The 13,739-nt window shown below is 37.4% G+C and overlaps 1 protein-coding gene across 19 annotated transcripts in view; it reads right to left on the bottom strand.

Moving 5' to 3' along the window:
• Nucleotides 1–13,739, bottom strand: part of DLGAP2 (DLG associated protein 2) — a 455,404-nt gene that overhangs the window by 23,146 nt on the left and 418,519 nt on the right. For all 19 annotated transcript variants that reach the window (XM_063150740.1, XM_063150738.1, XM_063150739.1 and 16 more), the window contains 2 exons: nt 8,989–9,338; nt 1,062–1,147 (listed from right to left, as the gene is read on the bottom strand). In XM_063150740.1, coding sequence (XP_063006810.1) covers nt 1,062–1,147; nt 8,989–9,338 — 436 coding nt within the window. The remainder of the gene's footprint in view (nt 1–1,061; nt 1,148–8,988; nt 9,339–13,739) is intronic.

Raw genomic sequence — 13,739 nt, forward strand, 5'->3', positions numbered from 1 at the left:
AGATGGTGAGTAGCAACAGAGGGGAAAAACAAAATGCCTAGTGGAATCATTGATCTAGGAAGGGGTACAAAAGAAAATTATTTAAATTGTCTCTGGAAGCAAATATTGATTTGTTCTCATACTACGAAATAACATGTGTCATTACTAAATAAACTGGAAATAACTACCAGAACTAGAACTTCCTGATAGAAGTCTGTAAAGTATATATATAAAAAAATTTCCAGTGTTCAGAATTTTAAGTAGAAAGATCTGAAAATCTGCTCAGTTAGGATTTTTGAGAATCCTAACTGATAATATCAGTATGTTTAAGACTGTGGGTTGAGGTATTTTTGGTCTCATAGGGTGCCCATTAAAAGTTGATTATCCTCTGTTATGTAACACTGAATAATGATATTTTAGAAAAGCTTTGTGTTAAAATATTAGACAGAGAAGCAAAGATTATTTGTGATATCTTTTCACATTGGAGTCCATTGTCTCAGATTATTTGTAGTTCGTGTTGGTAAAAGGCAATTAGCAGCCAGATACTCGCAGACAGCTGCTGTGAAATGAGATAATGGTACTGGTCCAGTACTTGACAATCAGTGCCTACCAGGCTTGACCTCTGAGTCAGTACATGGGCCAGCAGCGTTACAAAACTAGAGAAGGACTGAACAAATCAGAAAGCTGATTCTATTTTAGAATAAAGGTATCATCCTAAGAACTTTGTCTCCTTTTGTGGTCTGGGAAAGCCTGGATCAGCATGAGGAGTCCTGTTGAAGGAAGACTGTTCCAATATGTAGCTCTTAGTATTTGTTCTGACAATAATGAAATTATATTAAGCCACTATTTCAATTTAATACTTTAACTTCCTTCCCTTCAATTAAAAACTGGAAGGTTAGATAAATGTGAAGCAACTGCTAAGTAATCTCCACAAATGTTACCAATTGATAAACATGCATATAAGAAATTTGGCTTCAGGGATTATTTAGTGGCAGCACCTGTCAGGTGTTGTTTATTAAATCTGTTTACAAATGCATGTTGCGCTGTGAAAGACTACAGATTTTTGAACATGCTTAAATTACCGTTTTTCATCTTCCACTTGAATTCCAACAGAATGATATTCCCGTAGGCCTCTGCTTTCAGTATCTGAATCAGTTGCTGTTTCCACCTAATTCAACACAAAAGATACATCTGCAGAGTGAGCATTGACAACTCAGCACAATTTTTCACACACTCATTCAAAATCAATTATACATTTCATCTCTTACTGCTAAGAAACACCTAGCACAGTCAAATAAATGCCATAGGTATTCAGCCTGGTATTATTGTTTTGGTACAGTATCTTATTAAAGTTTTGCACAAATACTTTTGCTATGTAATTCCCTATTTCAAATCCAAGCAGAAGCAATTACTCAGTTAGGTAGGATCAGGGAGTAAGCTTGGTCTGGAAGGGCTGTTCTTGGAATGAGGAATCCACAGGGTAACCCCATTTTATATTATTATAAACCAGTCTCATTATAGTCCTTGATTTACAAAATAAAATAAAGTCTGAAGTAGCCCCATAAGCTTGCAAGTTGTAAAAAGAAATGGAGCAATGAAATTTTATTGACAGCTATGTTGACAAATATAAAACCATTAAATGATGTGAGGGATACAGCAGAATGCCCTATCTCACCTTTTTTTAATAACACAGTCCTGAAAATGCTGCATCAAGCAGGCAATTTATGCACTTTTTATAGCATTCCCATCTGAAATACACTTACCAAAATATATTCACAGTAGTTTCCTTCAAGCTTGGGACTTGCATTTGCAAGTTTCTGCGGGATTTTATATAGCACTCCCCACCACCACACCGCCCCCAAGTCTTTGACACAGACAGAGCAAGTGCTGCAGTATGCAAATTATACTGAATCAAGGGAGAGGCAGGAAAAAAAGAAAAAGAGTAAAACTGACTTTTCCTTTTGAATAATATTTTCACTGTTAAATAAAAAAAAATTTATTATCAACCGGTTTTCCATATGCCCACTCCACGTGTGAATTCAAAGAATATATCTGATGATAAAGATAAGAAAAGTTTTACCCTTGCAGCAGTCACAGGCATCTCTGGAAAGAGCCTGATGGTCTTTGCAGCTGTGTCTCAGCTGCACAGTTCCTGCCCCACCTGGTTTCTGAAGGGATCCAGGGACAAGGTGGGAGGAGGGTGGGAAATAAGTGCATATGTGGACTGTACTTCTTGAGGAAGAGAGTTGCTGGTAATGTCTCCTTCCATCTTTAAGCTGTAGCTCAGCTTGCAGTCACATGTAGGTGAATGGAAGGGAACTCCAGCCAGCAATGAGTGCTCGTTCATATTTACATGTGTGTGAGTCTTGGAGATGTCAATGAAACAGCTGGTGCAGGAATCCTCTAGTAAATGTTAATGGCATGCTTGAACTGCACAGTATAGCACCAGGCACAGGTGTGCTAAAATGTCTGGCTACCAGTGTGACAACAGTCCAGGAAAGACACATTTCCCATCAATTCCCTCTATTCTACATAAGGCCTAGGGGACAGTGCATGCTGCCTGGAAGTGCAAGTGCATGGAAGCTTGCTGTGCTCATTTTGATGGGCAGTACATTGAGAGAACTAATATATCAGACTTGGTAACAGAATGTGGTGTTGTCAGTACAAAAAGAAAGATTCCTCTTGACAGTGGCAGTAAAAAAAAAAAAACTCAACCCCAGAGGTAGCAGCTTGGAGGAAAAAAAGCCAGAACAACCAACTGAAATGATAGGTAAATTGGTAAGGAGGGTCAAGGGTATCATAGTTGTGGTGGCAACATACAGCTAGTAACACTGGGGGTGAGCAGCTGCCAATGGAGAGAGAATAGATTTTAGCTTTCCATGGAGTTGGCTCAGCAGCTCAGACATAATGTTGTTGAAAACATGATGATCCAAAGACATAAACAAGGAAAGGGCCCTACAGAGAACATCAATTGGTCCATCAATTTTTTCTGGAACAAAACAGGTAGACTTGCAACACACACCTCTCTTCATTATTGCATATCAAAAACATACCTGTTTTTGTCAGCTACATTGTTTGGCTTAGTGAGAAATAGCAGGTCTTCTTTTGAACTCTGCTTCTGATATGTGGAGGCAGATTTATTTTTTACCTTGGAATGGGTTAGTATCTTTCTATTGATGCAACACATTGAGAAAAAGCTTTTATTGGTCTGTTTTCAAGTATTTACTTAGTGGCATTTCACCTGGAGATATAATCCTGAGTAATTTACCCAATATGCAATTGATACCTAGAATTCACAGGCACAAATGAAGTAATACACTCTAAAATTTTATTAGAAAAAATTATCAGAAAACGATGATCCAGGTGTCAAAATTAAAATTATATTACCTATCTCTAGATATAAAGTCTTGCCAAATTGTCCTTCCCTCCAGCTTGCCAAGATTGACACTAAATAAACGACCTGATGATTGCCTTGATATTTTAATGCTTTCATTTTCTCACTATGCCTTGTAACAGCAGGAGAATGCCAATTTTTTGTGTGTGTCTGTGTGCGTATGCAGGCAAAATCTAGCATTGCAAATATTGTAAAAACTGGCAAAATGTAAAATGGAGGCAAATACCAAGACAAGCAAAAGTGGAAAATAGGACAGTAATTCGCAGTCATAAAGAAAAAATATGAACAAATAAATTGCATTGCTGTATGACAGATATTATAAAGACTCCTGCTGGAAAACAGCAGGAAACTCTTTTATCTGATTGGCCAGACTAAACTCAAATGAGCAGAGGATAAAAGTAATACATTTGGTTTGATTGTGTGACTCTTGAAACTCAAATAACTTTCACTAAATCTGTTATTATAGTCCTTGATTCATTATTGTTTTAATATTTACATGGGTTATAAAACTCTTAATATTTTCAAATTGGCCCACAGTCTCAGTAAAGCAAACAATGTGAAGAATTTTATCTTTATCTGCATTTGACGGAATCTCACACAAAAGAGGAAAGAAAAAATAGGCAGTCATATCAAAAGCAGAAGAAAGGAATAGATCTAAGAGAGTAAATCAGCTTCCTCTCTCATTGCCAAAAAAAGAACAAAAAGTCTCTTAAAACTGGCATTTTATCTTAAACATCAGCACTGCAACTGCAATAACATTGCAGCATCCTAAAAATTCCAGTCTAAACTTCTATGCATACTGTCTCAAAGGTAGACTTGAAGTTAATATATTCAATGCATAAGAAAACAGATTTTAACCTGTTGGCTTTTGCTTCACTCTCATAAGCATTAGCAGTAAGAGTCCTTCAGGCCACATTATCTCTCCCCATGTGACTTCGCTGCCCTCAATGGGTTTTCACTGCTGTAACCAATTTATTCTATAATTAGAGTTTAATAAACAATCTCTCTGATGATGTACAGGAAGGGAAATAATTCACCCTTCCTCTCTTGCATAGACTTCTCAGTGATAACAAGACTAAAATAGAGTAGAAAACACTACATTTGACACTAGATCAAGTACATGTAATGTGAATTTAGATAACCACTCTTAGGTATGGGGTGAACTTATTTGTATGCAGTGACTTCAAAGTAGCAAAACCACTTCAAATAAAACTACAGTACTAATAGCTATTGCTTTCCTTAACTGATGGAAGATTTTAACCAGCTAAAAACATATATTCTTTCAAAATAATTTTTAGAAACTCAGCAAAATAAACCTCTACTTTAATGCTTGTGAGATTTTTTTTTTGTCTCACCATGGAGCTCCATTTTGCCACTCTGCTACTTCCCAGCTGAACATCTGGACTACTCAAATATGTGGCATGGCACAGTAACTGCTAATTATCAAAAGAAGCAGCTTGAAAACTTCCTCTGATCTTTTAAGAGAGGACTTTTTACTAAAAATACAAGCCAGAGTTTAGAAATGGGATTTATGTCAGGCTTATATGAGATTCTAGCAAGAGAATAATGTACACAGTAGAGGTCACTGATAACTTTTTTTTGGTGCATTTAATGCTAAGTGGCAAATTGCTCTGAACCAACAAATATTCACTGACTTCTCCAGGCAAAGCACTTCATACTCTCCTCTCACTAAAGCACAGTCTAACAGTCATTTTAGGAGGAGAATAAATAGTACCTCTGTAGCTTTGGATCATTTATGATCCAAACACTTGTAATCAATGCAAATATTTCTTTTGACTGCTGTGTATACACTGAAGCAGATCACTGACAAAGATGGTATAAGCCAAACTGTGCAAAGAAAATGTAGGTGCCTATCTAAGTACATTTAACCATGGGTACAAAATGCTTTGTGTTAAAGGGGAATTCTAGTTTGAGAGTGCAGAATGTCATGAACAATGTTTTTACTATGTGACATGAAAATTTATATATATATATATACACACACATACATATATATAAATAAATTATGCAGAATATCTTTTGTCACAAAAAACTTAGGCAATGAAGCTATTGCATTCATCTTCCTGGATACAGCCTTTAATTTATAAGAAGGCTTTGTTCAATGTAGATTCTGGAGATTACAAAAAACCCACTAAGTATTTTGAAGTGTGATCTTCTGATGATAAATGAAGATGACTGAGTCCATTCTCTATGCTACAATTAGGGCTTGTCTCCAAAAATATGACCGTGAATCAGCCTTCACACTTAGAATATTTGTTTCCATCTCATTTGTTTCCAGGGTTTCTCTTCAATTTAAAAAGCCTTGATGTCTTTTAAATAAAGAAGAAACAAAGGACTGCATGTTTTGAAGATGTGAAATAAATTGGAGGAATTCCTTGACATGTTTTCTCTTATATTTCACATTCCCAATGCTTTTAATATGAAATGGTTTATAAGTAGAGCAGATTTGGAATGTTAATCATTAGCATATATACCAGGGTGTGCAAAAGAGCAAGGAAAATCCTGGAAAATATCTTAGCAACAACCTTGTTCCGATTTACTGCTTATTTTACTCTTGACAATCTCTACTCTCCATTTTAATTCACATACTTTGATTAGTCTTTTGCTGTCATGACAGAAGACAGATAGGAGGTTTAGAGCTACTAGTATTACAAGAGTCTTGTTCTTTTTATATCCATATATTCTTTCAATTGCTGAATAAATTTTTAATCTCAAAATCAGTATTTTGAAATGAATCTAAATTTACAAGTCAGCATTTTTTCCCAGTGCCTATTGACATGCCTGACAATATTTGTCTTGATTTAAATATGACAGTGGAAAAAATAAAACACAAAAAAACCTCCAAAACCCCAAAGCCCCCAGCTATTCTCTGAAAAAGCTTCATTTAAAAAGCTTTTATTTTTCTGTTCAAAATCCCATCTGGGATAGAGCTAACACACCGTGAGATGGAGGTGTATCTGTGCTGTTCCCTGTCTCTGCAGGCAGGTGTTGCAGATGTATGGTACCTCCAGTGCTTCCCCAGGAGCTCAGGCTCTCTGTGCTTGTAAATACCAACCCTATTGGCACATTCCTAGCATGCCAGGCTTTTCAAAAGGACTCCTATTCACTACGTGTACTCTGCACAAATCATATATCTCAAAGCAGCCCTAGGCTGGGTCCATTGAGTTTCCACTTGCAGTGGCACCGCTGGTCACTCTGCACCTTTGTTCCTCTCTGCTCCTGTATGAAGCTCTCTTGGCAAACATTCTCCCATCAATGTGTTAAAGGAGTTGGAACAGTAAAAAATGAACAAATTAGCCATCCTGATAGCAAATTAACTAATGCAAATAAATGCAAATTCAATGCATTACCCTGGCATGGCATGCTAATGAGAAAACAAGTCATTTAGTCAATCAAGGAAATATGCAAATAAAAAAGATCCTTTTCCAAGGTACTTTGACACAGAAGTCTAAAAGAAATTAAATACTGCAACTGTACTTTGAGTATACAAATTACTAGTTGTGTGGTTTGCAATAAGAACATTCTACCTTGTGGGTTTTTTTCTGTTCAAACTTGGCAATAGCAATATAACAAAATGTATTTCCTATTCAAAAATACTGCAGAAATGTATTTTTCTCACTAATCTGATGTTTGAAGCTTAATGCTGAAAAAAAACCCAAACAACTAAAATGTGCTCAGCATACTGCTGAAAATTCAACATCATCTAATGTCAAATGGTACAACAAAGCAATTTGTATTTCTTGAAAGATAATAAACAGCTTGCCCTTCTAAAACTTGCTGTTGCAAACAACATTTGCCTTTCTCCATATGTGCATCTGAGGACCAGTGTCACAGACCAAGTGTCAGATGGCAAGCTGCTATGGAAGACCTGCTGCCCCCAAGGAAACAGGTGTTTTTGTGGGTAATAAGCACATATGATTAAACACAGCACGCATAAAGAAGGGTCAAGGCTGAGTGAAAAGTACTGGTTGTCACCTGTAGTAATAAATAGGATCAAGTGATGTAATCAAAGTTCCAGAATTAATTGCTGGAATAGCAAGACTGACCAAATCAAGACACCAACATTGATAAATACCAGCATGCACAGTTGCTGTAAAGGAGAGATAAGAACAACACTTGATACTATTCCTTTCTGAATAGTAAGTTTCAGGTTAGGAGCTAAAAGGTACCAAAGATTTCTTTGCTGCTCCTTTGAACTTTTCAGTCTTATCTCCCAAGCTCCTTCTCTGAACAATTTAGGATACACTACTTACTTTGTAAAACATTTGATAAGTAGGCATCTGACTATTTTGCCATGGTTGTTAAATTGAATTCTACTTTTCTGCATCCAAAGAATCAGAATGAAATACTTTTTTGTCAAGGAAATGGACAAACAGCTTTCTGGCAAAGCCTATTCCTTCCCATTAGTCTAATGCATTATGGAACAGCAAAATTACAGCATGCTAAAATGTTAACCTGTAAAGTTCGATCAGCAGCTGTGATAGGCTTAACCCAAACACTTTTCTGTGATTATTTTATAAAATTAATGGAAATGAAATTACCACTTTTTAGAGAAAATCACATACTTTCTTTTATATTCTTGTATATTTCTAATATACAGCCACTCACTGGGCGTTTTTACACGGATGATTACCTTCTCAAGATCTATGTTGCTGTCTCCACAATACCTATGTCAAAATAAATGTCAGTTTCTCTGTAGCTAATCAAGCAAAAGTAAGTGCAAAAGTGAACCCAGTGATGCAAAAGGGGATACTCAGCAGAACAGAAGCCTAAATTTTCTTCCATTGCTGTCTCAAAGGACTTCGCATTCTTTGCAAGTTCAACTTTCCAATTTTTATTACTTCTTGGTATTTCCTAAGGGTTTGAACAAATGACCATTTCTAGCTATCTAGCACTTACCATTTAGCAGAAGGAATAGCAATCAAAATTTGCATTTGGAATTGTCTTATTTAATATGCCTGAAACAACAGAACTTGACTAAGCTTTCCCTGTCTGACACGCATTTTGTCAAGTGAAATAAATATTGTGGGTTTTGATGGACAAATGGAAGAATGCTCAAAGACTGTGTTTATTAATGTTCTTTTATTACTTGCCATCTCTAATTATGCTGTATCTACAGGAGAACACTTCTTTCTCTTTTTTGGTACCTTCTTCCCAGCACAACTAAAAGGGCAAGGGTGTCTTTTTAGGTAGATACTTGAAGATTGACTGGCTTTACTCATTTTCCAAGGTCAAAAGAGAAATATAATGGAAAAAGTACAGTAAAGCATTTTAAAGCTGGTGAAATTCTATTAAAAGGACTGTTAATTCGTGGAGGGAAGGAGATGAACATGCTGTTCACCTGTAGCTCTGCAGTATAATTTTCATATCAAGTGTTAATGACAGGTAACCTCCCTAGAGATTTATTCATTCATTTTCTCCCAGATACAGTGTGTTAGCCGAAGACTTTTCTGCGCAGCCATGATGAGAATTGCAATTACCGCTAAGCAGCCAGGGGTTGTTTGTGAGACCATCAGAGCTAGTGGAGCTGAATGACTCACTCTATGCTGCTTACAGAGAGAAGACAAACAATACAGATGTATATGACAGACTACCTGGATCCCTATGGAGGAGCGGCGACTCTTGAGGAACTCCTCTGCTTTTGTCACGAGGATGGCCTTGTCACTGGTGCGTATGGAGGTGCTCTGGCTCTCGGCCGCGTGGCGCTGCGCGGCCGCCGTCTCCAGGGCCAGGTTCATGGCCTTGTTGCTGTCCAGGCTGTCGGTGGAGTTGTACATGGCTCGCCCGTCCTGCGGCCACGGCGATATCCGCTGGGCCCGGCCGTCGTGGTACGCGTCCTGCGTGGACTCCGTGCTGCTCTGCGCCGTCACGGAGATCAGCGGCTTGGAAGTGGTGCGGGGGGGTACTGGCGGTGGAGTTTTCTTGTAACTTGTGTAAGTTACAGCTACGGGAAGAATTGAAAGAAAAAAAAAAAATAAGCAGAAAGAAAACAAGAAAGAAAAAAGGAAAGAGAGAAATCAAGATTAATCTGATGGGAACTTGACAACAGAAATTACCTTAAGATTGCGTTATTTAAAAATTATGATGGTGTAATGTAGTGCTCTTCATCAACCTCACTGTTATTTGAAAGTGTCACTCAGAGTCAGATGGCTATCCACAGAAACATTTTATTTCAACAAGGAAGAAGGAATGGCTGGAAATGAGAGTCCCAAATTACAGTGAAGATGAGAGTTAGCGAGGATATATGTGTTAAGACATGTGCTGGGTAAGAACACACTGAGGCTTCTGAGATTAAGGGATAAAGCTCATAAAAGGAATAAAGGAAGATTTTCTTTTTTCCCCTGTTCTTATTGTCTGAACTGTGAACTTTGTGGTATACCACACTACTTTATGGTTTGCCACACTATAACCTCTTAAAATCCTGCCAGGTACATTGGTTGGAATTAGGCAAGGTTGGCTAATTACTTGTGCAAGAAGCATATATTTAAAAATTTTTTTCAATACCGTTAATAAATGAAAATTCAAGGCATGTTAAAAATATTCTAATATATGCAAAGCTATTAAGACTTTGATGAGCAGAGCAGTTCTGAAGCTGGTTTAACATAGATTCCGTCTTCCAGCATAAGGCTCAACAAAACATCCAATAAAACTCTACAGATGCAGAACTGTGCCAATAGTGCATCCTTACAAAATTTTAAAAATTTCATAGACATTAATATTTAACCATTAATATCACAGAGCTGAATTTTCTAATTGTCTATGCCCACTAAACACTTTTTCACTATTTTTTTTGGTACTAATAAGAGTATTTCTGCTGTGGAAGAGTATTTTCCCCAAAGTACATACAATCATAATTCATAAAATTAGCAACTGATAAAAAAAATGCATTGTGGTATATCTTTATTCCTGCATGGAGAAACCAAGTCCAATTCACTTCTTGTATAGTTACAGGAGTAAGCTTGCCTTTGTCTGGTGTTACTAATGGATTGACATTACAGCAGTTACTCAGGTAACCTTGGAATTGGCGTTACTTGTGTCCAAAAAAGGTTCTGTAAGAGTTCCTCTTCCCGTTACAGCAGTATGGGCTGATGAGCAATGAAGTCAGTCTCTCCAGCTGTGTTTTCTATATAAGGCTATGTTGCAGCTATCTGGAATGAAGAGATTGGCTTAGGAATTAACACCTTGGACTGCTGAGCCGGTATCACCAGGCCAGCCTGTGTGAACAGTGAGTCTAGAGAAAGTGACTCTTAAATGCTGACTCTTGAAAATCATAAATTAAAGTGATATCGTAGATAAAAGAGAGAAAGGCTGAGCTAGGAAAGAAAACTTTCATTTAAAGAACATTTTGAATTACTATTGATGCCGCTCAATTCTGGTAGAGATTTTAGAGCCTTGCTCTGAGCTAAATTGCTCAAACAGAGTGGAACATGTAAAACACATGAAACATGCTCTTCAGTATCTGAGACTGTGCTTTTTTTGAAGTGCCATTTTTTTGTCCTATCACCAATCCTATCTCCTGTCAGTTTTGTCAGCAGCAATTAAGAAAAAAGAAAAAAAACTCAATATTTTTCAGATGCTTTAGGGAGTACAGAAAGTTCACAGAAGAAGGGGGAGGCTGTAAATCTTCAAAATTAAGACAGTGTCTAATGAACTCAAGTAGTGGATCTGAGGAATGTTTCCACTAAGAGAGCTGCCATAATGCTGCTCCACTACTCTGTTAATTCAGATGCAAATGATCAAAATGCTGGGAAACATTACAAATAGAGAAAATGGGGTGAAATAGGGTGAACAATATCCAGCACAGGAAGCCAATTTTACCTGTAACATAAGACAGGTTATCACTGTGATAACTACTTTACTGTTTTTACATCTGTCTTCATGTAAAAGAATAGCAGTGAAAAATGAAACATATGGTTAATGTGATAATGAAACATCACAAGCAGGTATATCCCTACTACTTGAGCAGCAGATCACTTCTCTGTCTAATGAATATAAATGTTAAACTGCTGTTGCAGCCCTTCTTAACTGACTCAATCTTCATTTACATTTCTGAAAAAGAAAAACTCTTCCTGTGGCAAAACCAAAACAATTTCTTGCCCTTTTTTCTTCCCCCCCTTTTTTCTCCCCCTAGGATTGAATATTTTATTCTAAAAGTCTGATTATTTCAGTGGAGTGACATGATTTAAAGCCACCAGGTATTAGAGTAACTGCAGTGTTCTGGAAAGCATTTGGTCGTGAACACTAAACAGAAATTAAAAATCCCACAGATGTTCTTGGAACAAGTAGAAGAAACTTCCAGTAGACTGGAAGTTTGTGGGCAACTGGCTATATTTTTACAGTGAAATATGGCAGGAAGAAATTCAATTAATTCCTATACAGTCACAGAGATCAAATATTGAACAGGGAATGAAAAAAAAATCCATCTCTACACTGTTAATGAGTTTGTATCTGGAATAACAGTTTCAGAGACAGAAATCTGGGACTAATTGGAGACTAACAAAATCAAGTAAGAGGATAGAGACCTGCATTTGAGACTCAAATCTTGCTACCAAATTCTATTTGCTTTAATAATTCTAGTGGTTCAAGTGAATTAAATGGGATAACTTGGCCTGTGTGGGTAACTTAAGAGACAGCTACATAACAGATTAGGGTCCTGTTAAAGGAGAAAGTAACCCACAGTTTACTGTTCATGCTTGGGTTTAGATCTCTAATAAATCAGTATTGCCTTAAGGTCTGAAGCATGAAACTTTATTCACTTGCAAATTGTTTCCATTAGCAATGGCATCTGGGAATAGTCCTGGTATCCACAATAACCCTTTTCTATCATGTCTGGTTCTTGGTCCTGGCAATTGTAAATGCAACACACCATATATGGGAAGAAACATTACCTGCTCCTAACTGAAAATGAACTTTTTATTTATCATCTGCTTCTGCTGATGGACAGGGGCTCCTGCCACCTTAGCACCATTCTCTACCCTGTACATTTTATTTGCCTTAGTAGTTATTAGTCCAAAGCAAGCATGTAAAACCTCCTCAGCACTGCTTTGTATCTTCCCCATTTTTAGTCATTATTCTGCAAACTCCAGAGCTGTGCAGGACTTTGCTGGAGGGTGGTTCTGGGCAGCACAGCACTGGCTGAGGACAGTGCCCCACAGCTCCACAGGGCACTGGTGGGGACAATTGCACTGGGAATGAGACTGGGATGGAGAATTCCTGTCTTCAGTGCAGACAAGCTGAGCATCAGAGGCAGCACCACAGCAGGAGGTGAGAGCCAGCATGAGGCAGGCCTGTGGAAGAGCCCCAGAGGGCAGAGCTGGCGCAGGATGGCTCCAGACAGATTTAAATTGTGCACTTGGGCAGATGCCAGAGACCTGCTCCATGTTTGGACACGTAAAACGCCAGTCCAGGATAATCTCCTGTTGTTTCTAGTGCTGCCCAAAGATTTCTGAATTCTTTAGTTTTCTGATTTCTTTAATTTTTTAGTGGTTTTAGTGTGCATATCCTAATATTCCGAATATTTCTCTTGCTAGTCCTGCTGCTGAGCAATGAGGTTCAAGCAAAGTAAAAGCAACAGGCCTCTGCAATGCTGTTAATAAGTTTGCAAAATCTATAACTGCTCTGAAATGCAAGGAAAAATAAAGCAGATGGCACAAGACATAAATATGTCTTTTTATGAATAAACTAGAAAAAGAAACTAAAATTTTCTTTCCAGTTGTATTTAAAGGCTATCTTGATATAAAAAGCAGAATTTATTTTTTGCCTAATTTAAGGAAGTGGGAAAAATATTTTTTTAAGTTCTGAACACACATTTTATCTCCCTCTATTAGCTTATAATCATCAATCAAAAATTACAAAAATGGTGACAAGCTGTTCTAATTCTAAACCATATGGATATTTCAGACTCCTACTTCAATCAAAGTATTAACTGCTTGGGTACTTGCCCCACTTCAACATAAATATGTGCAATTGGCTCCATTAGATTTTCCTTCAAGGAAGGGTATTTAGACAAATGGAGAATAAACAAAATGGTTCTGTGCTGCTTCATAATGGGCCAGATTAAACAATGATGCAAATCAGGTATAAATTGTTCAATGCAGCATAACATGCATCAATTTCTCACTCAGTCAGGAAAAAGTGTAAAATATCAAATTAGTTTTGTAAGGATTGATATCCTAAGTGCCAGACCCTCACATGCACAAGATTGCCTACCAGTGCTGAGTTTGGCACAGAGGTGGCTATGAATGAGAGGTGGCTATGAATGTGGTTCTGTAAACCACATTAATTGTTTTATGTGCACTGTGATGCCAGGCCAGCAGCATCAGTCACAACCAGAATATCAGGCACT

This window comes from Melospiza melodia, chromosome 3 (assembly GCF_035770615.1).
Source record: "Melospiza melodia melodia isolate bMelMel2 chromosome 3, bMelMel2.pri, whole genome shotgun sequence".
NCBI classification, from domain to species: Eukaryota; Metazoa; Chordata; class Aves; order Passeriformes; family Passerellidae; genus Melospiza; species Melospiza melodia.